Below are 27,702 nucleotides of genomic sequence, written 5' to 3'. Positions count from 1 at the left end.
GTTATTTTTTCAATACATTTCATTCAATTCATCACATCTACAATGGAGGTGACCTCCCACTCCAGGCCATCATCTATCATCTATCAATAGTCCTAATCAACAATTATAAATCCAGAAGTGATCACTCCTTTTATGGATATATTTCCTCTCTGCCCATCTTACTGCGTCCAACCCTCACTGTCTCTCCACCAATAGCGTTCTCTGTCCTGGGTGACATCACTGGGCTGGTGAACTAGAAAGTCCACCTCTTGATGTCTGCTCTCTGTTCTGTTGGTTGGTGAGCTGAGCTTCACTGATCCCACAGCTTTTTTACAAATGCATGATGTAATCCTAGAGCAAAAAAGAAATAAAGTTAGGGTGGCATTATGTTGTTAAATGTCCTCAAATAATATACAACATTGTCAATGATATGGTGTCCAGGAGCATCAGTGTGTATGCACATAACTAGACTCCATAATATCCAGGAGCATTGATACTTTTTCAAATAAAAATGTCTCCATCAAAAAAAGCCATATTACTCTCTCTTCTTTGCCCCAGATGCCACATGGGCTCGGCCCAGTGGGTCGGAGGGTAGAAGCCATATGTTCAAACTCTGTGGAGGCATCAGGGTGTATCCACTTAGCAGGGGGACCAGGGGACTCCCTTTAAAGAGCAGTGTGTTGGTATAAAGGACGCTTGCATGCTAAGCCCTACGGTGGGCCCGTGAATGGCACCGGGATTTCACACAAAGACATGATGTCATGATGCAGGGTGCGGACTCTATTGAGCACGTGCAGTGATGCGCAAGGCCAGATTAGACCTCCGAAGCAGGGCACCAACTGGCTGTTAATCAGGATGCTAACACGCTAACAAACATATCGTACAGCGATCTGCCTACGGGGCTCTGGTGCCACACGCTTCCTGCTCGCAGGGCCTTTGAGCGACAGGAAGTTACTGAAATCTTACTGTTGTAATGACCTTATCAATGTAATGCAATTAAGGACATGTTTATCATCGAGCAATATGCATCATGTGATTATGTCACATAGTTTGTTTTGGATACATTAACACCTCCCATCACTCCTTGAGGGGAAAACTCTTTCTAGGAAGAGCATCAATCATTTATTTCTACAGTCTCATAAAAAACAATCACAGGGTAGTAACTTGTATTTTAAATCCTCTGCATCGTTGCTTCTTATTTGGTAACATTAAGGGATCATGTCCTTGTTGCAGTCCGTCTCCTTCCTGCAGCAAAGGGGAAACTGTACGTTCCAAACTGCAAGCAAGCAAACTTCATTCATTCTCACTGGAGTTACATACAGTATATCACATATTTGCACTGCTGCTGTGCATGCTTTCGTTGAGTTGCTTTTGACAGTGTGGGCCTTTTCTCTCAGCTCTGCTCAGAGGATGAGAGGGAATACAAACTTTGACAGGAAAGGAATCACTCTGACTTCTCTTTTCATCTGGTGCTTAAACTACTATTCAAACTCATTTTGAGAGGCCTGGAAGTTTCTGAACCTCTCTTTTGCAAAAGAGGACAGGCGCAAATCCATTGGTTATAAGTCCTCTAATGAGTAGATTATGCAGAATATCAGCTTCAAAAGACTATTCAAATGAAGTGTAAAGAGTGTAATGCATGAAGACTGCTGTATCATATGAGCTAGGTATTTTTAGCTGACAGCAAAAACTCAAGAACAGGATTGTACCGTTTAAGATTATCCAGAAGCTGTGGCAGTACCTCAAATTAAAGAAGGAGCAAAAATAACTCTTCATTTTCTTTTTCCTTACAAACGGCAATAAAACAGCATCACCTAAAACTAAAGACACCTTATTCCTTACTAATTATCTCTAATGAAATAATATTATATCATATTATATCATATTATATTATATTATATTATATTATATTATATTATATCATATTATATTATATTATATTATATTATATTATATTATATTATATCATATTATATTATATTATATCATATTATATTATATTATATTATATCATATTATATTATATTATATTATAATATATTATATTATATTATATCATATTATATCATATTATATCATATTATATTATATTATATTATATTATATCATATTATATTATATTATATTATTATTATATTATATCATATTATATTATATTATATTATATCATATTATATTATATTATATTATATTATATCATATTATATTATATCATATTATATCATATTATATCATATCATATTATATTATATCATATCATATCATATTATATTATGTATCAACTATCAAATACATTTGTATTTAATTATGGTGTTTAAATTTGAAATCTTATGAGTCTAAGTTCTCTCTTCTCTTTTACTATTTTAATCATCTGTCATACACATTTTCACAAACACAGAAAGGAGGCATTCACAGCGGGTTTAAAAAGATGGTATCAGCGATGCCCTTCACAGATACAACGTGACCTGGGGGCAGCGCTGAGTCCCATGACATAGCACAACACTAAGACCTCAATGGCATCAGGCTTACGCTTAAAGACAGAGATCCACTTGTTTCTAAACACTTGTTTGTTCAGCGTGCAAACATGAGTCCATACATATTTTGTGCCCAAATTTGTGCCATCGCTTCTCTTTGTGTTTTAGTGACCTTCTGCCTCGGTGACAAAGCCTTCGTTTTCTACTATTTTCATGAGTCATCTGTTTGGAGCTGCTTTCTTTTGTTTCGAATGGAACCATGAGACGTCAAGAAACCAACCATTTACAAAGCACATTTCTCTGTTGTACGACCACTGTTAGACCGACCTTTCTCTCGGACTTTGAACACGATTCTCCTGCCTTTTGTAATTTCCTCTGAGAATCAAGCAGTCGTTTCGTTCCTGCAATAGTAAGAACGTTTCAAACTATTCTCAAAGGCCTTCAAAATTCAAAAATTAGATTAGTATTATTAGTATTATGAAATGTATGCAAGTCAATCAGAATGAGTTTGTGAGACGCAAACCGCATGAACCTCTCCCACACACACACACACACACACACACACACACAGGCCCTACAACGTGTCAAAGCTGGTCCCGAGCCATAGCATTGTGTTTCACAGGGCAGAGTTCTTGCTGCCCAGCTGGACTTGGGTTTGACCATTGTGTTCAGGAGGTCAGACTTGTTGCATTTGGACCAGTCCGCTGTCTTTCCGTGCTCAGAGGCTCTCCCAGACGAAAGTCTCATGAGACAGATTTGTTTAACGCTTGAAACTGCATGCACATAACCAGGCCTGTTCAACACAATTTACCACAGGAACCGGTGCACAAAAACATTCACATACTTAACATTTTGAAAGCTAAGAAAGTGAAATGCGTCTTCAGAAATTAAAGTTTGTTTCTCCGTAAATATTTTTTACCGGCTATTGTATGACAGTTTGTTGGATAGTTAAATACAGATTGATTGTTGGTGAGATTACAAATTAGAACTGTGTGTTTAAATGGTGAGAAGATTGGTCTGTTTGGACTCACTACCTGCGTTTGTGCTTAAGGTTTCCCCTTCCATGTCCTGTTAACACCAGAGAACGACCCTCCTGTGTCTGTGAGGGGGACCCGGTTGTTTAAAGGGCCCACCATTGTTTTGTGCGTACGTTTGGTTGTGTTAGTCTGCTGTCAAATGTTTGCGGTGTGCGTATTGTATAATTCTCTGGAAGCCTGGAAGCAAGACTTGATATCCTGACATGTGACCGCCAAGTAGTAGTTTACATTATTACCACCAAAAACACTGTTGGGTTTAAACAGAACTTGGTTGCTACCCATCTCCCCATTAATACAGAAAATATGTCAATTAAACTGCCTCTATTGTGATAAATCCACACATAAAACTATAAACTTAAGTATACTTTAGTATAGACTACCCCATTTTTGATAATTCTACTATACAGCTCTCAAATTACCCAAAACATCATAACAGCTGCCTCAAATCCCAGCTCTCTGAGCAGCAGCAGTGCGCACTGCAGCAGATGATAAAAAAGTAATACTAATTCCCTCTTAGCTTTACTGCTTCCAACATGACCCATAAACAAGCATGCACTGATTAGAAACTATAACAGATTTGTTAAAGGTTATCCTTTAAGACCGTTTAAGATATTATTAGTGTAGTGCTCACAAGGGGTGCAATACATTAGTTATTTTAATTATGTCCCCACTATTTTCCAGACAAAGCTATGCCTATGGTTGAAGTGGTCACAAGTCACAAATGTACCAGTCATATATTTGGATTTTATCTTTGTTTCTGTGTATGTTTTGTTTGTCCCATGTAGACACATTCAGGAACTCATGCAACAATAATGTAATGCCTGTCAGAACCCTCTTGAAAAACACATGAAATGCACTGTTCACCTCGATGACATAGGAAGGAGGGGCCAACGTCAATATTCACGTTTACCGACTGCAACTGACACAATCAACACATTTTGCCCTAAACATTGAAAGGTTATACTTTCATTGTAACCTTTTTTTATAATATAAATACTCATAGTTTATGCATGTTTAGCTAGTCATTTCTTTATTCTTTCAAAACCACTTGATTCCCTTAGTTTGTGTTCAGGAAAGTGCTCTTTAAATATAATGTATTGTAATTATTAAGTCAATTTATTAGTTTGGGCAAGATCACTCACATTATAGTTCTAAAAAAAAACATAATTATTTTGTCTCTTCTTGAGTCATGGTGTATGTGTGTGTTAGAGAGAGAGTGACACAGAAAGAGAGGCAGGGGTGAGAGAGGAGGTATGAATTGTTCTCACCAGTGAAGAAGGAAGTGGAAGGGCAGCTTCCTCTCTGTTGACGCTGGGCATCATGGGAGGGAGAATCAATGTGCACACAATGGAGAAGGGGCGGTTGACAGGAGGCGTTATGGAGGAAGGATTGAAGTGCTGCCTGAGTATTAGAGGCTGGATGAGAGAGAGAAAGTTTAGGATGAATACCGATGGTTGGAGACAGGCAGGAAGTAAAGGGACCACCTCTCTCAGTCTCCCTTAAATCACCATTGTTCTGTGTTTCTTTGTGTCGTCAGTTGTTCGCACTTTCCCACAGCTTCATCACCTCAGTGGTTTCCTCGATGTTTCCTATAATGACTTATAAGCTATGCTCAAATGCAAAACCATTTAGGCTATTGTAACCTCCTCTATGATTAATTTCTTCCTGTGTAATGACTGCAAATTAATTAAAATGGTGATGATCTAAGAAGAAGCTTTCCCTTTCTTGTAGTGGGTTGTATAGGTTTTTGTGCATGTGTGTGGTCTGAAAAGGCTGAAATCGAGAGAGGGAGTTTCTCTCACATACCAGGCCTGAAACACCTCGATTGTATTACTTTGTTTACTTCCACAAGATAAAGACATCACTATGTAATAGTCAAGTCTTATTGGCTTTACAAATCTATTCATTTAGAGCAATGTTTTGGTGTTAGTAGGTAGATTACGGTAGGATTTCAGAGCTTTTTTCTCATAAATGACTGCAAACAACGCTGATGAGAGCATTTCAAATAAATAACAACAATAAAGTAGCTGAAGTGCTCAAAATCACTTGGAGCAGACTTTGTTACTACTGTTTTTGGCCCTTTTCACATATGTTGAGTCAGGTCAACAAAGGGCAAGTATTCAGGTGCAATAATATTATAATGGTTATTGCTCACTGGTTCACAGTAGACCCTGGGAAGCAGGCCGGGCGCTGTTAATGGACTTATAATGGAAATCAAAACAAAAGGAGGATGGAATTGGGAAGTGTTTGATAAAAATGCATGAAGGGTGACTAAGGTTGCTGAGAAATGCAATGTAAGACAGAACAACACGGGAGTATGTATCGCTCAGGACAGGAAGAGCTGCCTGGAGGGCTGGAGGTGGATTTCAGAGAGGGTAACACCCTGGTCTCTATCAGGGGAACACATGGCCCGACACAGGATGATTTCATGCATCCAGGTCCTCAAAGTCAGCCAGCCGCTCAACACAATGTTATCTACTGATAGGAGGGCCGGCATGCATGGTCAACCATCCACTGGCGGACACTCACAAGAGTTTCTCACAGTTGTTCAGTGGGTAAGAAAAATGATTTACTATTTAATGTTGTTGCCTCAAACAAAGCAGAGTCACTTTAACAATGATCAGGACCAACAGGAAGTCATAAAACATGGCAATGGTCAAGTGTATAAGACAGAGAACATGCTAAGCTGCCCCAAAGAATACATCACAACCATGAAGGATTTTATTTAATTTGTCAAATCGGCTGTAAAACTGCCTCTTGACTTGTATTTATTTGATTTAGAATAAGTCCAGTCAAAGCTTCAGCAGGGAGGAAGAGGCTGTATTGAAAGCCTGAATGGCCTTCTCGTTGCCCTTGGCCAGAGACTGCATGTGGCACGTCTGGGATACTTGATGAACAATGCCGTCCTTTCAGTCACTGTTTGTTTTCAGGGATGTATGGTGGGCACATAAACACACATACACCCCTTGTCTGTCTTCAATGGCTATACACACATAAAACATATATGCTGGACAAAGTCAATCTGTTCACACACACACACACACACACACACACACACACACACACACACACACACACACACACACACAGCACCCATCTGTCCTCATGTCTGAGTTAGTTAGTCGTCTTGGGTAAAGGGCCTTGTAGATATCACTCTTCCTGCATTTGTTTAGGCCGCTCCTTCTCCACGACTGCACACTGGGATGCTGTAACGCCACAGAAGTGACCAAAGGAAAAATATAATGAGAGTTCATGTTTCCTCCTTCTCTCTCCATATCTTGATAACCTTGTTCTTAGTAGGGCGGAGGAGGAACTGACAAGGTTTTGTTTGCTTTCATTTTGTTAAACCATCAGTTACTGACTTAAAGAAACACCGTAATCTTATAACAACTCTAGAATAAAAAAACTGATAGGTTTTAAATACAGTCTGACTGATACTGGATATTTGAGGCCAACAGGTTCATTTCATGGCAGTCATTTTGACTTCTCATATCAGGAAAAACATAGGTAATGATGGATCTGTTGTGAAAGTAAATCAGCATGCACAATACCAGGATCCTTCAGCTGTTGATGCACATCACAGGACAGACCTCACACTTTACCTGTTGGAAAAGCAGTTGAAGTTTCATGCTATACATTAGTGCACATTCATAATAGCTGCTACTACGTATGAACACACACACACACACACACACACACACACACACACACACACACACACACACACACACACACACACACACACACACACACACACACACACACACACACACACACACACACACACACACACACACACACACACACAGAGTACGTCTGTCCTCAAGCCAAAAACAAAAGGCACATTGTTGGAAATGTGTCTATTAAATGATATGATGATTACTGAAGTCAAAGTTCAAGTTCGGGTTGTACTACATCATGTTCTCCCTATTTCCATTGATGAGGGAGGCAGAAGATATGGGACATGCCATTCAACACAGCTGTTCTGTGTTAAACCTTGGCAGCATTGAGGAAGCTTTGAAACGAAGACACAGATACCATAATGTGGGTCACACATGCATGTTTGACCCACATGTGTCTTTGTTGGCTGTTCATCATCATATCCTCCACTCCGGGACAGCATTTCAGTCAGCAGCAGAGTAAGAGGTCAGTCGCTAAGAATAGCATCAGTCTAATTTGAAAACAGATGAGTTTCCAAAATAAACAACAAATGACTGATTGTCTGCCTGTCAGCTTCTCACAATCCTCCACCTGTTGCCTCATGCCTCTTATTTAAGGAACATTTTTGTAATAGTGCAACAGGATGTTTTTGCCTGATGACAAAATGTCGCCAGTAAATGAGTGTGATTGACAGGAATTCTGCCACAACAACATGTCAGCGACTTTGGCTGAGTTTGAGCTGACACATACCAGAGAGTACATATGTGTTTGCCTCAACTAAAACAACCTCTAGGTTCTCTTCCAAACCTTTCCCACTCTGGAGTTTTACTGTAATGCTGCATTTTACTGTCATGAAAGCAGATTACACGAGTTAGTGATGGCCGCTCATGAGCACGTGTCCATCAAGCCTGGCTTCCCTGAGAGATGGGTGAGGCATGGCTGAAACGGATCTGTGACATGAGCAGAATAGCAGGCAGGGGTCAGGCGGGTGGGCGGGTTTGGTGGGTTACACTAATGCATCCTGGCAGTGTGGGCTTTTTCCGTCAAACACTCAAGCACAGATACGTTCTCACACACAGGGGCACACATAAGCTACACAATTGTTGTCTGCCTCCTCTTGCTCTTGATCTCTCCATAACATACACACGCTCAGACCTCATCCTGGCACCGCTGAGGAGCTGTAAGTGATGAGATTAAGTGAAGTCGTGGAACATCACTTCTTTGTTACAAATCACTTCATGCTGTTATTCTGCGCGAATGGGATTCCACTACTAAATCCATACTGATGAGCAGCACAATGGAAACCTTGGAGTAGACTTTATGCAATTAGAAATCAGCAACAGCTTTTCCATCCCTTCAAACACTCCAGTAAATGCTGATTGAAGCCTGAGAGGATGTTAGGCTTTTGTTTAAGGAAACTAGGAAATCACGGGCAATTGTTACAGATGAATTGAGAACTTTGAGGATGCTTAAGGAAAATTGGTGGCTTTTCTTAAGTCTATGTTGAGGTAGCACCCTGGCAGTTCATTTTGTTTGATAAGAGCATGAAAAACCTAAATTAATAAAGTACAATATTTTCGGAACTGAATAAGCAGAGTCTTAACTCCTTGTCAGAGATCTTGAAGGGTTTGTCATGAGGTCCCTTTTGATTAGTTTTTTTCTGCTCACTCATCTATTTTCTCTGCAGCCTGGTCAAAGGATCAGTTGTTGAGGAGGAGAATTTAGCCATTCAGATCACTGATTAGGCCATAGCATCGGCAGGGAGAACAACATTCATCAATGAGCAAGAATGAGGGGTATCTTTGATTCGCTGAAGTAACAATTTACTGGTCACTGAATTGAACCATCATTAATTTAATCCTTTCGGGTTCACTTATTGACCATCTTTCTAAAAGTGAAATAAGAAAAACAACACCACTTTCTTGTTATTTAATTATCTCCTGCAGGCAAAGGCCTATGGGGTGTCATGTGTTCGCTTGCATGTGTGTATCTGTCTGTCTGAAACGCATAATCAAGCATACTACTGGACCCATCTGTCTAATATTTTGTGTGCATATTTATGACTTTACACAGGGATACACAGTTTTGACCGGCTTCAGTTTGGAAACGTATTTCCTCTAGGGATTAGGAACTGTTCCTGTCCAAATTAGCACACTTCTCATCTAGGCCGCAAGTGCCCTGACTGCTTTTCACTGCTTTATATAATCAGCAAATACACTCTCATGTCAGTCTTTGCAGCTAAGACAATAGGGGTTTGTACTCACTGATTGATAAGAATTTACCATCAGAACCTAATGAGCTTATCCTAGCACAAAGACACAGTGGAGATAGTTTTCCTTGTTCTGTCTCAATGTTACAAAACATCAAATGGTCTCCAAATAAACTTGGGATATATCCTTGATCCATACTTTCCACAATGCCAGTTTTTCTTGATCTGGCAATGCTATCAAGACAATCAGAATCAGAATCAGAATACCTTTATTCGTCCCACAGAGGGGAAATTTACATTTTGCCATTTAAAAAATGAAAACATTTCCTTGTGTTTTAGGGTAGTACCAGGTTTAAACATAATGAACAACATGATTATGGCTTAAGATAACTACTTGGTTAAAGTGAGAGAAACATTGTTGGATCAATTTGCAAACTGTGAGTGTGTTCAGCTTTAATGCTAATCTAAGCTAACAAGCTTCTGGCCGTACCTTCACTTCCAACTGACAAACATGAGCGTGGTATCAGTCCTCTTATCCAACACCAGGCAGGAAAGTCAGTCAGCCTATTTGAGAAATTGTCAAACTATTCCTTTAAACGGAAGTCTTAAATAGCAATAAAATACAGAGAGTGAGTTTGAAACACAAGAACACAGATCTAATGTTGGCCAAATCAGCCAGCAATGGAAAGTTTGATTTAAGTCACATCATTAGTAAATGTCAGTAGAAATGTTCGTGTGAGTTCTCATATCTACTGTGTGCCCTCCACACATAATTACAACCATTTGAATGCACGTTGGCCCCTTCAGCAAGGCTAAATCAAACCTAAAAGATTTCCATTATGTAATGCAGCATGTATCTGCAGGCAGGCTGCAGAGCAGAGAGATTGTTCTGGCTTTAAACTAACACCTCATATGATAGAAAAAAGAGCAGAAGGATGTGATCTTTGAGGTTTATCTGCAAATCTTTGTTCCCATCCTACAGTAAGCTTCAGCAAGTGGTTTCAGACTTTGTGGTAGTTCCTTTTTAGAGCAGGAGTGAGGCCAGACAGACACATGAACAAAGCAGGTACAATATTTCCACCAAAAGCTTTTAAGGCAACAGTGTACTTTATGTTTGTTTTTCTTAATTGTTTGCTGGTTTACCTTTTGCTTTTGGAATTTGGTTAAATTGCAGCCTCCAAAGAATTCAATTTTGAATAGATGAATACCATTTGTGTCTGTTTGCTTGAACTTTCTTCACCATTTATATACAAATATATGGATAAACACAGAACAGCATTAGAAACTCATTAGAGCATTTTTATGTTTTGTAAACTTTGCTATAAAATCTTGCATTGTAAGAATTGCGCTGTGCCTGGCCCTGGACACAGAACAGAAAAACGGAGCTGTGAACTTTAAGAACCACACAGTAAATAAGAGCATGCTGGAAGTTTACTCTAAGCGGAATTGCCATTGATCCCAGAAAACAATTCCACTTCCTCTCCCGCTGCCGGAGAATGATTCCCAGCAAAAAATAGAGCCCTAGGGATGTAAGGAAAAGAAAGTGTGTGTGTGTGGGGGGGGGGGGATAGGAGGAGATGGAGGAGGAGAGACAGAAGGGTGGGCCGTGTGGGGAAACACTCTTGTGATGCCCCTGCTTTTCTTCTCGTGTCCCCTTGGTGGACTCACAGTTTGGCATTGGGACCAGACTGAGCTCAGACGCCGCCCACGAGACACAGATGCTGTTGATGTTCACACGAAGAAGAACAAAGTATTCCCACCATCACTCTGAGCCTGTAGTCGTCAGCTCATCTCTGCAACATCACCTGCCGATCGTCCACTGAGATAAAGGAGGATTGAGACAGATAAGGAGAAGCTACTTGATCAGAAACAGCTCTCAATACAACTCAAAGCAGGTAAGCCTTAAAGTTATCACATCACACCTCTCACTCAGGGGGAAGACTAGAAGGATACAGAGATTTTAATAAACAATGTGAGAACTATACTACCAGTGACCTTAGACTAAAATTTTGAAGTGAATGGGAAGTCTGGAGTGTGTTAGAGCCCCTGACCTCTCTGGCAGGTACAGCAGTATCGTACTCGCTCTCTATCATTGCCATCCTGCTCTGTCTGTATCTCTCTACCTCCTGTATGCTTATAACTCTCATAAGAGACAAATATATTCAAACAAAGTGCAACCCTGGAGACTTTAGGACACAGAGTCACCAACAATGTATGTAAACTGTATGTACTATTTGTTACCTCTGTGCTGTCTCAGGGGCTGATCATTAATCTGCGTCAACAAAATGTGTTGCCAAAATGTATTTAGGAAGAATTCATTTAATCTTAATTTCCATAAACCCAAAGTTAGACAAGCGTTAAGAAGGGGGGAAAAAATCAAGATAAAGTGTTATCTTCAATAAATATCCAACTTGAATTATACAAGTAAAATTATGCCGGTTGAAATGTGTTACATTAATACACTTCACATGTTATCCCAGTTGATTATTATGACCTATGTATTAACATGTAAAAGGTATTTAAATGCTATAACTGGCCGTGGTGGAGCTGATTCAACCTACTTCAGAGGGTACTATTCACTGTGTATAGGTTAGAATTGATCATTTCTATGCTAACGTACAATTTTAAATCATGATCTGAAGAACAAAATTAACTAAAGCTATCAAATAAATCAAGTTTTGTGAAGAAACATAATATTCCCCTCTGAAATGCAGAGACGTATGAGTGAAGTAGCACAACATATAAATACCCTAGTACTTCAGAATGGTACAGTTCTTTTTTAAATGTACTTGCTTACTTTCCACATATAGACTACTTCAGAAAACAGTTTGGATGGGTATTCATATTTAGAGAAAAGATAACAAAAATTGCCAAATAAGTGCAGTCTTTTAAATGAGAATCCACATCAAATCATTGTCAAAGTACCTTCAAATACTTCCACCTGTGTCTGTGTTTTTTGTTGTATGAAACTGAAGACACATTAACACCGACAGATAATAAGCACTGTAATAATAGTGTGGATCCTAACTGTCAGCACAGTCATAACAGATACTTTACATTTTAAATGTAAAAATCTAAATAACAGTAGATGATTGTGTAAAATTGCCTCATGTTAATTCAAGATACAATATGCCAAGCTCAAAAATCAAATTATATTATATCCATTACTAAAGAAGCATTTACATCAAAGACTTTAAAGATAGTCTTGAAAATGATAAAGATTATAATAAACCACTCATTCAATCTGTCAAGCTATCCAGGAATTTCAGTCGGGAGTGTGTTAGTCTGAATTTCTCTCCATGAAACACCTTGCAGCTGTCTTGGGCTCCAGTGTAATGCCATATGCAGCCAAACAATGGATCATAACAGGGCTGTTGGTCTGTGTACAGCAGTGGGCAGATGAAGAGCCAGACAGCCATGTAAGGTAGCAGACAGCGCATCGGCCCGCCGGCTTCTGCTGGTGTGACTGATATATGGCAGCCTAGATCCACGCCGGCCTGTAAGTGGTGGCAACAGGTGACTCCCATGAGTGTGTAACATTCTCCTCACCATACCGCGTCAAATCCACTTTGTATGTCACACTATCCCTATCTCAGCCCTCCAACACGCCAATGCCGCTAAACTTAAACATGCTCATCCTTGATTGTTATCCCGACACACATGGGAGAGATACGAACCCCAGTCCTGAGGCTAAACAGCTGCCGCAATGCACACTGGGATTGACCCTCCACACAAGTTCAAGTTTAAAAGCCATGCTTCAGAAACAATGGAGGTCTTTTAAGCTGTAAAGTCATGTGCAATTCTCATATCAATAAAATGAACAACCCTAATTTCTTTCCATTATTCACTCCATTAAATAACCCCATGAAACAGCTTTAATCACCCAGAGACTGAGGAAATCTATCACTGAGTTTAACTGCAGCCTGGGTATGTTTGGCATCCTGAATGCTGGTCTGTTAATCTCAGCTGAGACTGATGCAACTTGTGTATAAATGTGCTAGCGCAGATTGGTCTGAAATTTTCCTTGTGCTACGATACGGCTGTTCCACTGAAACATTGCTGAGCTGTCACAACACTGTGAACTGTTACCAGGAAAGATATTTTGGTTATAGCGCTGTTGGCTGGGGCTTTTCGTTGTGATCATTCTGTATGAGCTGTAATGTATGTAGCCTAATGAGTTTATCTACCTTAGTGTACTTAACCAGGGAGTCCTTTCTCAGGAGACAACTAAGAACAAAATACATTTAGTCAAACAACCACAAAACCAGCATGCAAGAAACAATTAGTCAGATAATCAACAATTAGTTAGTGAAAGAGAAGATTAAAAAATCAGATCATGTAGCTTTATTATCTCGGGAACATTTTAAGGAAAGCCACTACCATGTAATAGTCGGCAAATAGCTGAAACTACAAAATAAGTGTGCAAATATGGAATATCTAGGTTAGTTATTCAAACTTATACTATATTTCTAATAGAGGAGATTAGTTAGTTTGGGAGCTTTAATCAATTAATGATTTTACTTTTCAAAAAACAACCAGAGATTTTTTTATACCGATCAAATACATTTTAAGGAATGTATCAATTAATGTATTTCTTTGGACTGTAAATGTATTCTTAATGTAATTCAATCCCTGTTGAAACAATAAAGCCATAAAGTCCAAAAATGTCATGTCCAAAAATTATACAGACATGTATTTATATACAATACCCTATAGCAGAATCAACTGGGGCAGCTTGCCAAATGTAGCTCTTAACAATTCTTTTAATATATAACTTTGGGTCCCTCAGTGTGGGCCTGTGTGGCCAAATATGTCCCTCTAGAATATGTCAAACACTTTTCTAGAGAACAAATGAGCTTCCTTACTGTGTTTTACTTTTAATGAATAAGATGAATTCGTTTGTCAGGTAATGTCGTTTTTAACTCTTAACTTTGCAATGAGATCATTTTGGAGATTGCTGGAAAATGTTCTTCAACCTTTCAGACACATAGAATAACACTATTGTACTTTATACCACAGACTGATGTCAGTCTAAACATTCCCTATTAAAGGGGAAGCAGGCCAAGAAAATGCATATCCCGCCATCTAATTGCCTTTGTGTTTATGAGGACGGCGCAGTGTATCCTGGTCCTCTATGAGGATCCGTAGTCTGTCAAACACCGCTTAAGTGCTGAGAGGTACATATCAGTGAAGGAATGTTTAAATCAACCCTGCCCCCTGTTGTTTCTGACCTGTGGATGCACTGCAGGCTGTGGGCAACCAGCTAGTTTTGGAAGTTCAGTTTTTAAATTCATCGACTACTAGTTTCCCCTCAGTCAGAAAGTATACATTTTATTTAGTCTGAAAAATCAGTTTTTCTTTTCTGGCATCATGTTATAACTCTTTTAAAATATATATACTCAATGAATTTATGAAAGATATAACTCTGAAACCTTCCTCGACATGCCAGCTTACAGCAATAAAAACATAGCTTACTGATCCTATAAAAACCTCCGCCCAGGAGTTTCTCCTGCCTAAGGTGCTACCACAGTCCCGACCAGAGTCATTGCCCTCTAAGGCAACACTGAGCACCACAGGAGGATTTATGTTGTGTTGCAGTGTGGGGAAACACATACAGAATGTTTTCCTGGTGCTCTGCAGTGAGTCACAGCAGCATCCAGTCTCAAGTCAGTGTCATTGCATGCACATCTGACATCCAGCCAGGTTAAAAGTGAGTCTGGTTAACTTTGATATGACACTGAACTTGTGACATGATTGTGCAGTATTTCTTAAGTCTACTTACTGGCATGGCTAATCATAGTGTCTCTCAAACACTTATCTTAAACACTATATCTTACCAACAGGAAACACAAACGCACAGAGGGGACTAACGTCAAAGAGAAATGACTCAGAGGTGCACAAAACACCATTTGCGCACTTCACCATTTTGAATTCCGTAGAACCAGATTGTCCATTACTCTGCCACAGAGATTATAAACAAACATGACAGCCATGATGGTCTACAGGCAGAGCAGAGCGCTCAGCAAAGGGCACACTGCATCCCAGTAAATCCATGGTTATTGCCACAGGACACACAGGAGCACAGGTGTCAGACAGCCCACAGTGGAAGGAGCTTTTAACAGCAGAGGAGTTCATGGGATGTCTCGGCCGTGACCTCGCTGCCCCCTCTGTCTCCCACTTCTTTTAATACCTTGTTCCTTTTGTCCTTCGGAAATCATATTGTTTGAGATTGCTTCCTCTGAGAACAGGAAGTGGCCGTTGAGGGGAGATGACAGAGATTTAGACTGGTTTAAATAAACCTTTTTTCGTCTACTTTTCTCAGTAAAGGAAAGCAATTTTTGCACCACACTGTGTATAAATACTAATGTGTTTACTGTTCTTTTTTTTTTCAAGACAATATCACAATACCAATGGAAGAGAGCAAGTACATTTACTGTAGTTCTCCTTAAGTAGCTTCAGGATATGCTATGGATCTGACAGTGACAGAGCAGTAAACTCTCACTTTTCTCATTTTACAAATCAGGGAATAGATAGCAAATTAAGACATTGTTTGACAAGAGTAGTTTTTTTGTCTTCAATCTAGATCATTTTTGATTTGACCAACTGTATTCTGCACTAGATGCAATATATTAAGAAGTTAGTCATGACACTAATTCATAGTAATAAAGGTGTATCACAAAGGTCAACTCTGAATGAGTCCAGGGGGAGATGTATTGCAAGCAGGGTCTGCACAGGTGAGGAACGCCTGTTGTCAGTGTCTGCTGATAACAACAAAGCTTTTCTGTATGCTGTGCCTCCTGCTATTGTGCTGCCTGGGCTCTCACTCCCTTCCTCTTTCAGCTCTCTGCCTGTTTGTGATTTGAGTCCAATAAAGATCATCAGCTTTATTCTAGTAGGGCTTTGAGCCAGATCCCTGAGTGAGAAAGGACCCGCTTCACTAACCAACAATCCAACATGGTTTCCAACTATGACCAGTGTGACGTTAGCGTGTGAAGGAATATGCTGGAAAACAAAATGGTAGACCAAACTTTCCTGAACTACGCACCAGCCCATCAGCCATGTGCGTGGATAGAGGTTGACGATTTCCTCTCTCATATGTTGTGATTTAATTCAGTACGGTAATAATACAGTCCACAAGGCAGATAAATATTTAAGAATTTCCCATAGGCTTGTTTTGTTACTCCATGCGTCACAGATAAAGAGCACAACGCTCTGATTTTCCATCTCATTGCCATATACAGTATATATTTCATAGAGACACTAAGGGAGGGGGGAGACTGACTGAGGGTCATTTAGACCATCTCTCTCTCACACATAACTAGTGTCAGTGTCAGCAACAGTGGACAGTGGACTTTGCAATGGGAGAATCTAATTATGGAAACAAATGCTCATGGATAACAATGGGAGGTAGATGAGAGGTGGTAAGAGAGAATATTAACTCCCTGTTTGGCGCTTTTTTACTGTGATTGTAGGGATTATTCTGTATATCCTACCTTGCACACCATTAAAATAACAGTTTATCTTTTTAACAAGCAGCGTTTGTGTATATGTATATGTTTTCTATAACCTTGCCAAGTAGGGCACTAAATTGAGACGTGTGACGTGTTGGAAAAACCTGTCAAAGTGTACCTTCAGCCGTTTTACAGTGTTATAACTCATTTAACTTTGAAGTCTAATTGCTTTGTAAAAGCTGGCAGTAGGCGACAGTACATAGTGCATTTTGATTTCGGAGGTTACCCCTCAATGGAGTTAGATGGATTTTGTTAACCTTTTAATGATGCGGGTCACTTATTGCACACATAAAGCTGTCTTGTGAACTTCCTTATAGGGTCATTCTCGGCTGAGGCTCGCCAGCTCGCCACCACCATGTTTGGGTCTTACCTAAACTCTCACTAATGCTGCAGGTGAAAGCACACAGTGTATAGATGGAGAGATCAGATTGACGCTCTTAGATAATAGATTGCATCGTGTCTGAGGTTTTCATTCCCGGAGAGGACAGGACATCAAGGCTGAACTCTGCTGGTCAGGGTCCACAGGCAAAATAGCAGCTCAGGCCGGTCACTCACAGCATTGAAAGGACAAAGTCTCCTAGCTTTGACTTGCCCCGTGGTGGCCTGTTATCCTCTCAATCTGACTGTCATATGTAATATGGAGTTAGGAAATGTAAGCATACATTGTATAATATCAAGATATCTTTTTTATTTAGACATCCTGGTTATTTACTTTTACATGACTCCTGAACTTTCCCTCCCTCCCTTATGGGAAAATGGGTGTTCTCATGCCACTGTGTCCAGTCCTCTAGCAATTCACAGGCTGAGGAGCTATTTTTATGCACATTATGCCACCCACCCACACACAAACACACACACACACACACACACACACACACACACACACACACACACACACACACACACACAAAGAGATCATTTCACATATATAGCATACAGAGGAGCTGTCTGTCTTTGACTAATTGTCAGATTTTCTCTTTTCTCTTTTTTCCCCCTCTGTCTTCTGTCCACCTCAAGAACTTCATCTCTTCACCTCCAGTGCACTTTTCTTTTGCTCTTTCTCTCCTCCATTTCCAGTTTTTGTGTCTCAGGTGTGTGCTCAGGCCTTTGAGCAGTGATGGGGGATTGGAGTCTCCTGGGGAACTTCCTAGAGGAGGTCCAGGAACACTCCACCTCGGTTGGGAAGGTCTGGCTCACCGTCCTCTTCATCTTCCGCATCCTGGTCCTTGGCACAGCGGCCGAGTCCTCCTGGGGGGACGAGCAGAGTGACTTCCTATGTGACACCCAGCAGCCCGGTTGCACCAACGTGTGTTATGACAGCGCCTTTCCCATTGCCCACATACGCTACTGGGTGCTGCAGATTGTTTTCGTCTCCACCCCATCCCTCATCTACATGGGCCATGCCATGCACATTGTGCGGAGAGAAGAGAAGCAGCGTAGGAAGGAACAGGAGGAGAGAGGGGAAGATGAAGACGACCTGGAGGAGGAGAAGGAGTACCTGCAGCGGAAGGAGAGTGGAAAGATGACTTCTGATGGGACTAACCATTTTCACCTTAAAGGAGCACTGCTGCAGACTTACATCCTGAGCATCTTGATCCGCACAGTGATGGAAGTGACATTTATTGTGGTGCAGTACATGATATACGGGGTGTTCCTCAGGGCGCTGTACCTGTGCGAGACCTGGCCCTGCCCAAACCCGGTCAACTGCTACATGTCCCGTCCCACAGAAAAGAACGTCTTCATCATCTTCATGCTGGTGGTGGCCGGTGTGTCTCTGCTGCTGTCTGTGTTGGAGCTCTACCACCTTGCCTGGAAAAGCAGCAGGAGGTGTTTACGCAACAAGAGACTGAAGAAGAGCAAACACCGAGCTGTGACCGTGTCCGCATCTTTAGAGCCCAACAGCCCCCCTCTGCCCTCTGTCTCCTGCACCCCACCCCCTGACTTCAGCCAGTGTCTGGCAGCCAATGGGTCCATGAACCCCATGACCTCTATGGCCTCTCAACCCTTCAACAACAGGATGGCACTGCAGCAGAACTCAGTCAACTTAGCCACTGAGCGGCATCATAGCTGCGATAACCAGGAGGAAGAGGAAGTCTTTCTGAGGATGAGATATGACCATATGCCCACAGAGCTGCCAAACAGCTGCGCACCATCACCCCTGCTGCACTCCAGCAACATGAAGGACAAACGCCGCCTGAGCAAGACCAGCGCGAGCAGCAGCCGGGCTCGACAGGACGATCTGGCCGTATAGACGGGGAGAGGAGGGGGATTTGACTTTCAGAAGCAAAGAGTGGGGACAAGAAGATGAGTTCAGGAAGTGTCAATACTGAGTGAATGGGTCAGAATGTGAACACAAACAAATTATGCAAACTCTTGCATTGAAGCCTGCCACTTGGCTATGGAGGATGGACTAAATGTTCACTATAGACACTGAGATATGTGTGTGGACTATGTAAACTATACATGTGTAAGCTCTGAGAGCATGGTTGTGAACCAATCTGTCCCGGTGTTTGAAAAACTGAAAACGAAACTGCAAAAGAAAATCATTTAAAAAAGAGAGCAGGGTTAACAGGGTTGATATGTGACTATTGCACATTTTATGTTTTAGATTAAAAGTAAAATCCCAAAACAAAAGGAGAGAAAAAGACATTTAATTAAAAATGACATGATGCTTGCTGGAGGTGACCTACGGAAAACATTTAATTGGAAAGAAAAATATGATACAAATCGTAGCTATTCAATTACTTACAACATTGTTTTACTCTCCAACTGCAAAAATAAGAGACGCATAGAGAAAACCGGGAGTTTATATGCAATTAACTGTGAAACTTGCCAGTATATACTGTAAATTGGATGTTGTTTTTTTTATCCAGGGCGTATGCAGTGCCTTAAGAAATTTGAAAACATATATATCTTTTCGATACACCATGTCTCTATGTATATTTTCCTTTCCAAAAAGCCATAGCAGACTGTAATTTGATTGCAAAAAATGTAACTGTACATTTAAAATGATCACCTAACATTTCAAATGAAAGTTGAATTAAAACGGTGTTCATTGTGTACAATGTGACAGGATCATCTGTGTGCAGAATAAGAGAATGTAGCCTGCTTTTTTAGAGAGAGAGATCCAAGGGAAGAAGAGCTCCTGTCTGAATGTGTTATGAGGAGACCTGACCACTGGGGGGAAACATTGCACTTACGTTTTTCTGTTTCTGTCCTGGAGCCATTGTGTAAATAGTGAATTTGTCCCTGTGCAATATGTATGTTTTAGTTGATATCTTCGATTGTATTTCATTACATTTGCTGTGTCTCGTTTTTATTTTATGTATCATAATTTGTTTGTCACAGCCATTTGTAAATGAACATCCACTGCAATCATGGTTTAATCATACACATCTCCTACAACAAGCAACCACCGAAATTGTTTTGGTTCTTCCACAGAGACATTTATGCAATAAACGTCATCACCACATGTCACAAATCAATAAACAATCAACTGTACAATCTACGCTTTTGTCCCCGGAAGTGATAATCAAAGTTTTTCTTAGATCTCTGCAACACCAACACATAGAAATCTGTTTTGCAAAATCAGAGAGAAGTGTACTTGATATGGCTCAAGACCAGCTTGCACCATTTTAAAACCTTCATAGAAATGATGTAAACTCAATAATAAGTGGAAAGGAAGAAGAGGATAAAGCATTTCTTTTTTGTGTTAGTATCCTATCGCCACTTGGATTTCTAGTCTGCTCTCAATAAAAAGCATCTGCAAGACACAGACTGGAGAGGATTGTGACACAAACAAAGACTGTCTCGTTATCTCTGCCAGGAAGCTGAGCGCTAATGTCCAATTAAGTCTGTCACAAGCAAAAGCGTCAGAAACTAAGCAGTCAATGCTGCCTTTTAGGTGCAGATCCGATTCCCCTCTGCAGAGTTGCCCTTATTTCATTATCATTGTTTGCAATATATTTTCTATGAATTGACAATACATGGCTTGCAAAATACATTCACCTTAAATCAAGATAGAAGGTGGGTATCATTCAGTGGTGGTAGCAGTCAAATCATTTACTTCATCGAAAGTGAATCAACATTTCACTAAGTTTAGGCAGCAAAATCTTTGTACACGTACTAAGTTATTGATATTGATAAAGTTACAGTGCTGTAATAAATAGCTGCAAAGTTAGAGTCAGAGTAACATATTTTTAAAATGGAATAGTAAACATATGACGTACTTGTGCTTAATTTGAGTATCACTTTATGTTTATTCATACCTTTACTCCTTACACTGTGTATGCAGATTTTGGGTAGATTCCACCAAATTTATTTGAAGGCTTCAGTTAAGAACTACTTCTCAGATTGATATTATTAATACAAAATATAAATCAACTTGTAAATTATTATATTTTATTATAGTTTAAGCAACCCAGCAGTGTATAAAGTGATCAAAGTAAACCCAATCTATATCAAGTGCAACAATTAAGTGATGAAAAAAATCAATGCATCCTTAGTTTTGATAAAATATTATCAATATATGTCATTCTAAAATGGGACATTCTGCATGAGGATCTCTTTTTAAGATAAGATTAGAAAAGATAACCTTTATTGATCCCTGTAGGGAAATTAAGGTGTTTTACAGCAACGGCAATAAGGGTAAATAGGGGATAGGACAGGGGATATGAATTCACACAAGGATACAAAAATATATCTATAATAATATATAATATACAAACAAGTCATTTTTGGTACCTTAAATATAATTTTTGCTCATACTTCCGACTTGATTTTGAATGCACACCTTGTGAAGTGCTGACACATAGGCTGTAGGGGGCATTAGCCCGCTTTGATGCATTCCTCCACTTTGAAAGGTCGGAGGGAGAGGTGTATGCCGGGAAATGTAGTTCTGTCTTCGCAGCTCTTACCTGTACTTTCATTGTACAATGGCATTAGCTCCCCTACAGTTCCCGACATGTCCTTTGGTTTGAAACTGGGGAAGACTTGCCGAATCACAAGTGCATCTATAATTTACTGAACACTGTTTTCTATCGAGATTAAGCAGCAGAACCTCGCTTCAGAAAGTAAGTAGCTAGTTAGCTTAGAGAAAGTTAGCTTAGTTGTTACGCTGAACAGTTAGCTAGGATAACTGTTGAGATGGAGGTCAAACTTCATGATATCATTATGTGTGCCTAGCTCGTGTTCAAAGAGTTAACGTTAGCCAGTGTTTTCTTACCGTGCTTCATCAGGCAGCAACGAGTTCATCCATTTGTGTTCGCTAGCTCAGGATATCAGTACTGAGTTTACAGTATTGTATTGGCATTAGCTGGATCATTTCAACATTATATATGAATAATGTTGTAGTGGAACTGCATCAACTTCATCACAGTCGTGAGTAGAGTTGACGGCTAGTTTATTTTGATCATTTAAAGCAGGCTACTACATAGAGCCATAACGATTAGTCGTTTTAAATATAATCATTTCAGTCAAAATGAACCCGTGGCTCCAGCTTCTCAGGTTTAAGGGGTTGACTGCCTTTCTTTGCTTCTTTTTTTTGTTGCATTATTAAAAATGTATTACAACATGTGAGATGTGTTGAGAATGTGCTGTGATAAATGAACATTTAACTATGTACAGTTGTAAAGGGACGGTACAGTACAAAAACATGTATAAGTATTTATTCAGTAAGACAATGTAATGCAATGTGGCAAAGGTAGCTGTAATAAACATGCAATGGTTAACGTTAGAAGTTGCTCTATGAGATATGAACAGTATACGATGTGCATAGAATTGTATTCGACGGTGATTATATTTGTTAAAAATGCATCTTTGTGCCTTTTTGTTTAGTTTATGTCTGTTCTGCATTTATGTATATAATGTGAGAATGTAATAAAAATCTTAATGACAAAAAGCATAAAATGCATGTGTGGTTAACAAAATCATTGAACAAAGTGTCTGTTTTGTTCACAGCACAGCAATGAGGAATCTTTGGACCAAAGCAGGTGTTTTTGGTTCGGTGTCGATGGCTTTTGGTTCCATGCTGTGGTCACAGAAAAAGCCTGAATCCGAGCAGGCTGCTTCCAGCGGCCCCTCTGCTGAAACAAATCCCAGTTCTTCATATGAACTAAAGCTGGTCCAAGTCCTGTTCCGACATGGTGCACGAACGCCGCTTAAGTCTATCCCTGATGTGATGGAGGTAAATCTCTCTCTTATTTACCACTTACAATCACATACAATCTTTATATACAAATGATTTATCTGGACACAATTGTCTTGTCCTAGGCCCAATGGGTGCCAACGCTCTTGGAGCCTCCAGCACACACCCAGATCAACTATGCGGTGACAGATCTCGACGGTGGCCCCAGGCCCCCGGCTCCTGTAGAAGACAGCTATCGGAAAAACATACTGAACGTGAGTAAACGCTCTCTTTGAATTCATGCTAAGAACAGAGCTAAAGGAACAAATTCAGGTGCAACAAGTCTGGTAGTTATGTGAGGATAACCGCAGACATTTAGACCTGTAGTAGCTAGGAATGTGTCATTTAGTTTAGGTGTGCCTGTTCCAGAGATTCAGGTGTTTAATTAAGTATAGTCTTCTTAAACACTTGCTGAGACATGTTGCTACATTTGAGCTTTGTCTGCGAGACAATTTAGGTTCTGCTTCGGTGAATGCCTATTGTTTTTTATGTGGCTCTGTGTAATCAGGTTCTGACAAATGATTTTCTATTAAATACCTTTTATACTCTGTGTATTTCAATGTTCCTACCCTACATGTAGAAGAAACTTGTGGATTCAGTATTCTTTCTCCATCTAGTGGCCGCTAGGATTCATTACCAAGCTACACAGATGACATTAAAGCGGTTTCATTCATTAAACTCCTCTCTGTTCTGCTGCTGGACTGTGTGTAGCGCTTCCAGTGAGATTTGTTTGCCAGCCAGTGTCCATATAAATGATCATTTCCTGTGCTGAGTTAGCTGCTTTGCTAAAGAGGTTTACTGCACTGGATTTAGCTTAGAAAACTAAATCCCACAATATGGACTCAGGCCATCCTTATACCACACTCACTCTGAAGTCCTGCATGCGATCGCAGGTGTGTGTTTGATAGGCCACATCTGTGAGTTAAACCTGGTCCCTTTTGTCGCTCTTGGCAGGGTGGCACGTTCCCTGGTCAGCTGACCACCATTGGCATGCAGCAGCTGTATGAGCTCGGCAAGAGGCTGAGGACGAGATACGTAGAGGAGAGCTCCTTCCTCAGCTCCACCTTTAGCCCCACTGAGGTCTAGTAAGTGTTGCAAATCATGAAGGGTAGCAAGGAAATAAACACTTTCTGTACACTATAGAGAGCAGTAAAGAGGCTTGTCCAAATGGCTGCCGTCCATGACCTGTTTTTTCCATTTTTAGTGTACGCTCTACTAATATTGTGAGGACCATTGAATCTGCCAAGTGCCTGGTAGCAGGGCTGTTCCAGCAAAAACAAAAAGGTAAGCTTTAAATCCAGCTGAGCATCATGTCATTTTTCTATTCTGCTTCTTATCTAATGTTTTTTTGTAATGTTCTGTTCTACTTAAAGAAGTGGTGCCTATATTCACAACGGCGGCAGAATCAGAAATCTTGTATCCTAACTACCATGGATGCAAGCTGCTGAAAATCCTCGCCAGGTTTGTAGACTCTTTCTTTCTACCAGGCATCGACCATCCTTTGCACTCACTGCTCAAAACTGGACACTGGAGAAAAATGTGTTGTGCAAAATTATTAACCCAGTGGAGATGCCTGTGACAGGTTGTTATGGTGTTTCTGTGTTTTGTGGCTGACACTGTGTCTGTTCTGTGTAGCCACCGCTGGGCAGAGTCATCCACTCTGCCAGACATTGCAGCAGACCTGCAGAGCATCCAGAGCGCGCTGGGCATCGCCGCTCACCAGCACATCGACTTCATCCTCATTAGGGACGACATGGTTGCCAGAGAGGTGACTGCTGCATCCTGATTCACATGACTTTTATTAGCTCTCACCACAAGCTATCCGAATACATATGATGATTATGAAGACTTTGCCTGGATGGAGGTGGCAAACCAGCATGCTGCTAGTTATACAAAGCGTAAATCCACAACAGAGTTCATCTGGGTCAAGACATTTAACAAGCTAAAATACCAGATTCAGCATGATTCCAGTTTTGGCAGTTATGGTATTTACTAATGAAGATATCTTAGGAAGAAAAATCATTCTTGTAATGTATTCAAAATGAATGAACAGATAACAGGCTACATTTCTTTGTCCATATCCTACGTCAAAGGGTCATTTTTTATAGATTTTTAAATGACCTTCTCTCGATGAAAAGGACCACGCGGGCAGCTTTTCTTTAATCCTTTTTCTGAATTTGCTGATCCGTTTTCCTCAACAGCAAAACACTGAAGCCCTACGTAACATTTTGGATTATTTTATGTTCAAATCAACTTTTATATCGGTTACAATTCGTTCAAATTATCAGAATAACTAAAGCAACACATTTTACAGTCAAACTATACTCCAGTTAAAGTGAAAACAAAGCTGCCGGGGGATTTTACTGTCACAGCTTAAAATTGACATTACTGCAAGTCCCTTCTCAATAGACATGTCGAAGTTTCCTTCCTGTAGTTTGGGTTGCTGAAAGCTAATGACTGATTGTGTCATGTCTCTGCACATTAACAGACACACGGCCTGCCCTGCCCATCAGTGCTGGACACCTGGAGGAACAAAGTGGAGCAGAGAGCTGTGGACATGATCTGCCATGTGTATGAACCCAGCAAGAGGTACATCTTTTTGATTTAGACAAGAGGGTGTCAAAGGGAAAGAGCCTCCACGCAGTTTCAGGGGATGCACCTATTTTCAAGCTCTGTCTAAAGAGGACCACAGTCTTGGGAAAGCATTTGTTATGAGTTCCCCTTTATATCTCTGGCTCTGTTTTTTGCAGGGAGAACTTGCAGCTGTGTGTGGGACCCCTCCTGCACAAAATGATAGCCAACATTGAGGCGAAACTACAGCCGAGCACCTCATCCGAGCCAAAAAGGTTAGACACCTGTAAACACACCCTTTATTGTTTTGCGCAAACCTGTTTTGGTTTGTTCTTTAAATGGCTAACTGTAAATACCTCCCTCAAACAGGAAGCTGTTTTTGTACTCTGCACATGACACCACCTTGATTCCCTGTCTGATGGCTCTGGGGATTTTTGACATGATGTGGCCACCATACGCCGCTGACATCACTCTGGAGCTGCACCAACACCGGCAGACCAACAAGCCCTTTGTCAAAGTTTCATATATAGGCCAGGTAGGGGCAGAGAATGTGTCCACAGTTATTTGATAAGCTGCTGCATTTTGTACTATTGTTTACTATAAATTGCTTATCTTTCTGCAGGATCAACTAATACCAGGTTGTAGTGGAGTGTACTGCCCACTGGATGAGTTTAAGCAGGTCCTCTCTTCATACTCGCTGAGCTCTGAACTCTACCACTCACTTTGTGATAGCAAAGAAGACTCAACCAAACCATAAACCCTCAACGAACTGTAACACTGTGCTACCCACCATATTACACTCAAACAGGTACCACACATCATGATACCCTTCATTTAGATCCTCAGTTCTCATGCTATCCTGCCACCTTTACCATGGAAAACTTCCCTGGGTATACATTTACTGGATTGCAGCCTGTTTTACATTTCAACAGTTTACATATCTCTGACATTTAGTACACCCTTCTTCTGTTACTATGGCAGTTAAGTTTTCCATTTAGGTAGATTAATTGAATGGTTATGGCATATTGACAAGTGTAAGTGCTAAACCATTTGGTGTTCAGTTCAGGTTTGCATGCACTTATTCTGATTGACTTGACAATAATTTTCCAAAAGTCCAAAAGCAAAGTAAGACCATGTGCCATCGTAAATCTTTAAAAGCAGATGACAAAAACATCAATTTATCAAAAGTATTTGCTAGATCAGCAGAACACTAAACTAGTGGAAATTGGGAATTTGTTAGGGACCATTTCAGCTGTGGATTAATGGAAATGTGCTCTTCTAGTATTTACTGCATGTACACTTCAATGAGGTAACGCACTCCTGTACGTCTAAAATAGTTATTAGATCTATATGGCACAGGAATACACTATATCAGGGTTGCTTACACAGTAGGATTGTTTGTTTTGTTCTTTGCAGATTTGTTGAAAAGGGAAAAAATACAGATAAGTGTCTGCCTTAGAAGTTCAAACGGTTGCTAGTTTACTCTTGCTCTTCATTAGCTGATGTGATTATCTTACAGGTTAACCAGTGTTGCACCAAATTAGCAGTATGTTTAATTCTGCCAGTTTGGTTGCTTTTGAATTCAATTTCAAAACTTAAATTCCTCAGGGGAATACTAAGCATTCAATGTACTCATGTTGAGGATTTTACATTAGCGTTTAGTTCAATGTCTTCATAACCAGGTAGAATCTGCAGAAATTGAATAAATATGCTACTGTGTGTTTTAAGAGTGAAACATTAGTTTGCCTTCTTGTGGGGATGTGGTGATACCATCAGAACACAGTTTAATGTATGAACACATGCCCATTATACTGTTTAGACCTGTGTTAAAATAACACAAATTGTAACTCATCATGAGTTTCCCGTGATCTGCTGCTCGAAATGTAAAGCTTTGGATTTGCGAATAACTAAATAAAGATTTTGATCAATAAATGTCTCTTTTCTTTTCCTTTTTTTTTTTACCCGTCACACGAAGGCCTCTGTACTACTCTTTCCAGCTATGTAACACTTAAAAACCAAGGCTATTGACGAACTAGCTCAGAGTTCAAATGCATCAACATTATTGCATCTATTTTAT

The 27,702-nt window shown here is 40.2% G+C and overlaps 2 protein-coding genes and 1 long non-coding RNA gene across 4 annotated transcripts; 2 read left to right on the top strand and 1 right to left on the bottom strand.

Moving 5' to 3' along the window:
• Positions 1-61: 61 nt before the first annotated feature.
• Positions 62-22,253, bottom strand: LOC134867377 (uncharacterized). The gene is made up of 3 exons (XR_010166139.1): positions 22,095-22,253; positions 4,759-4,905; positions 62-330 (listed from the first exon to the last, which is right to left on the bottom strand). It is a non-coding gene; the product is annotated as an uncharacterized LOC134867377 (long non-coding RNA).
• Positions 11,025-20,378, top strand: gja5a (gap junction protein, alpha 5a). Its single transcript, XM_063887913.1, has 2 exons — positions 11,025-11,254; positions 17,888-20,378. Exon 2 carries the CDS (start codon positions 17,988-17,990, stop codon positions 19,119-19,121), a length of 1,134 nt encoding a protein of 377 aa, XP_063743983.1. The 5' UTR covers positions 11,025-11,254; positions 17,888-17,987; the 3' UTR covers positions 19,122-20,378.
• On the top strand, positions 21,728-27,557 carry acp6 (acid phosphatase 6, lysophosphatidic). Of its 2 annotated transcripts, none has more exons than XM_063887911.1 (11): positions 21,728-21,942; positions 22,829-23,054; positions 23,141-23,269; positions 24,009-24,139; positions 24,259-24,338; positions 24,428-24,515; positions 24,690-24,822; positions 25,543-25,643; positions 25,805-25,900; positions 25,995-26,160; positions 26,248-27,557. In XM_063887911.1, the coding sequence occupies exons 2-11, from the start codon at positions 22,836-22,838 to the stop codon at positions 26,380-26,382; spliced, it is 1,278 nt and encodes a 425-aa protein (XP_063743981.1). In that variant the 5' UTR covers positions 21,728-21,942; positions 22,829-22,835; the 3' UTR covers positions 26,383-27,557. The 2 variants fall into 2 exon arrangements, with proteins under 2 accessions (XP_063743981.1, XP_063743982.1); XM_063887912.1 differs by lacking the exon at positions 21,728-21,942 and adding an exon at positions 22,046-22,249.
• Positions 27,558-27,702: the final 145 nt, after the last annotated feature.

The sequence above is a fragment of the Eleginops maclovinus genome, chromosome 7 (genome assembly GCF_036324505.1).
Source record: "Eleginops maclovinus isolate JMC-PN-2008 ecotype Puerto Natales chromosome 7, JC_Emac_rtc_rv5, whole genome shotgun sequence".
In the NCBI taxonomy this organism is placed as follows: Eukaryota; Metazoa; Chordata; class Actinopteri; order Perciformes; family Eleginopidae; genus Eleginops; species Eleginops maclovinus.
The sequence above is the reverse complement of the archived record's forward strand: the minus strand, read 5'-3'. Positions and strand labels throughout refer to the sequence as shown.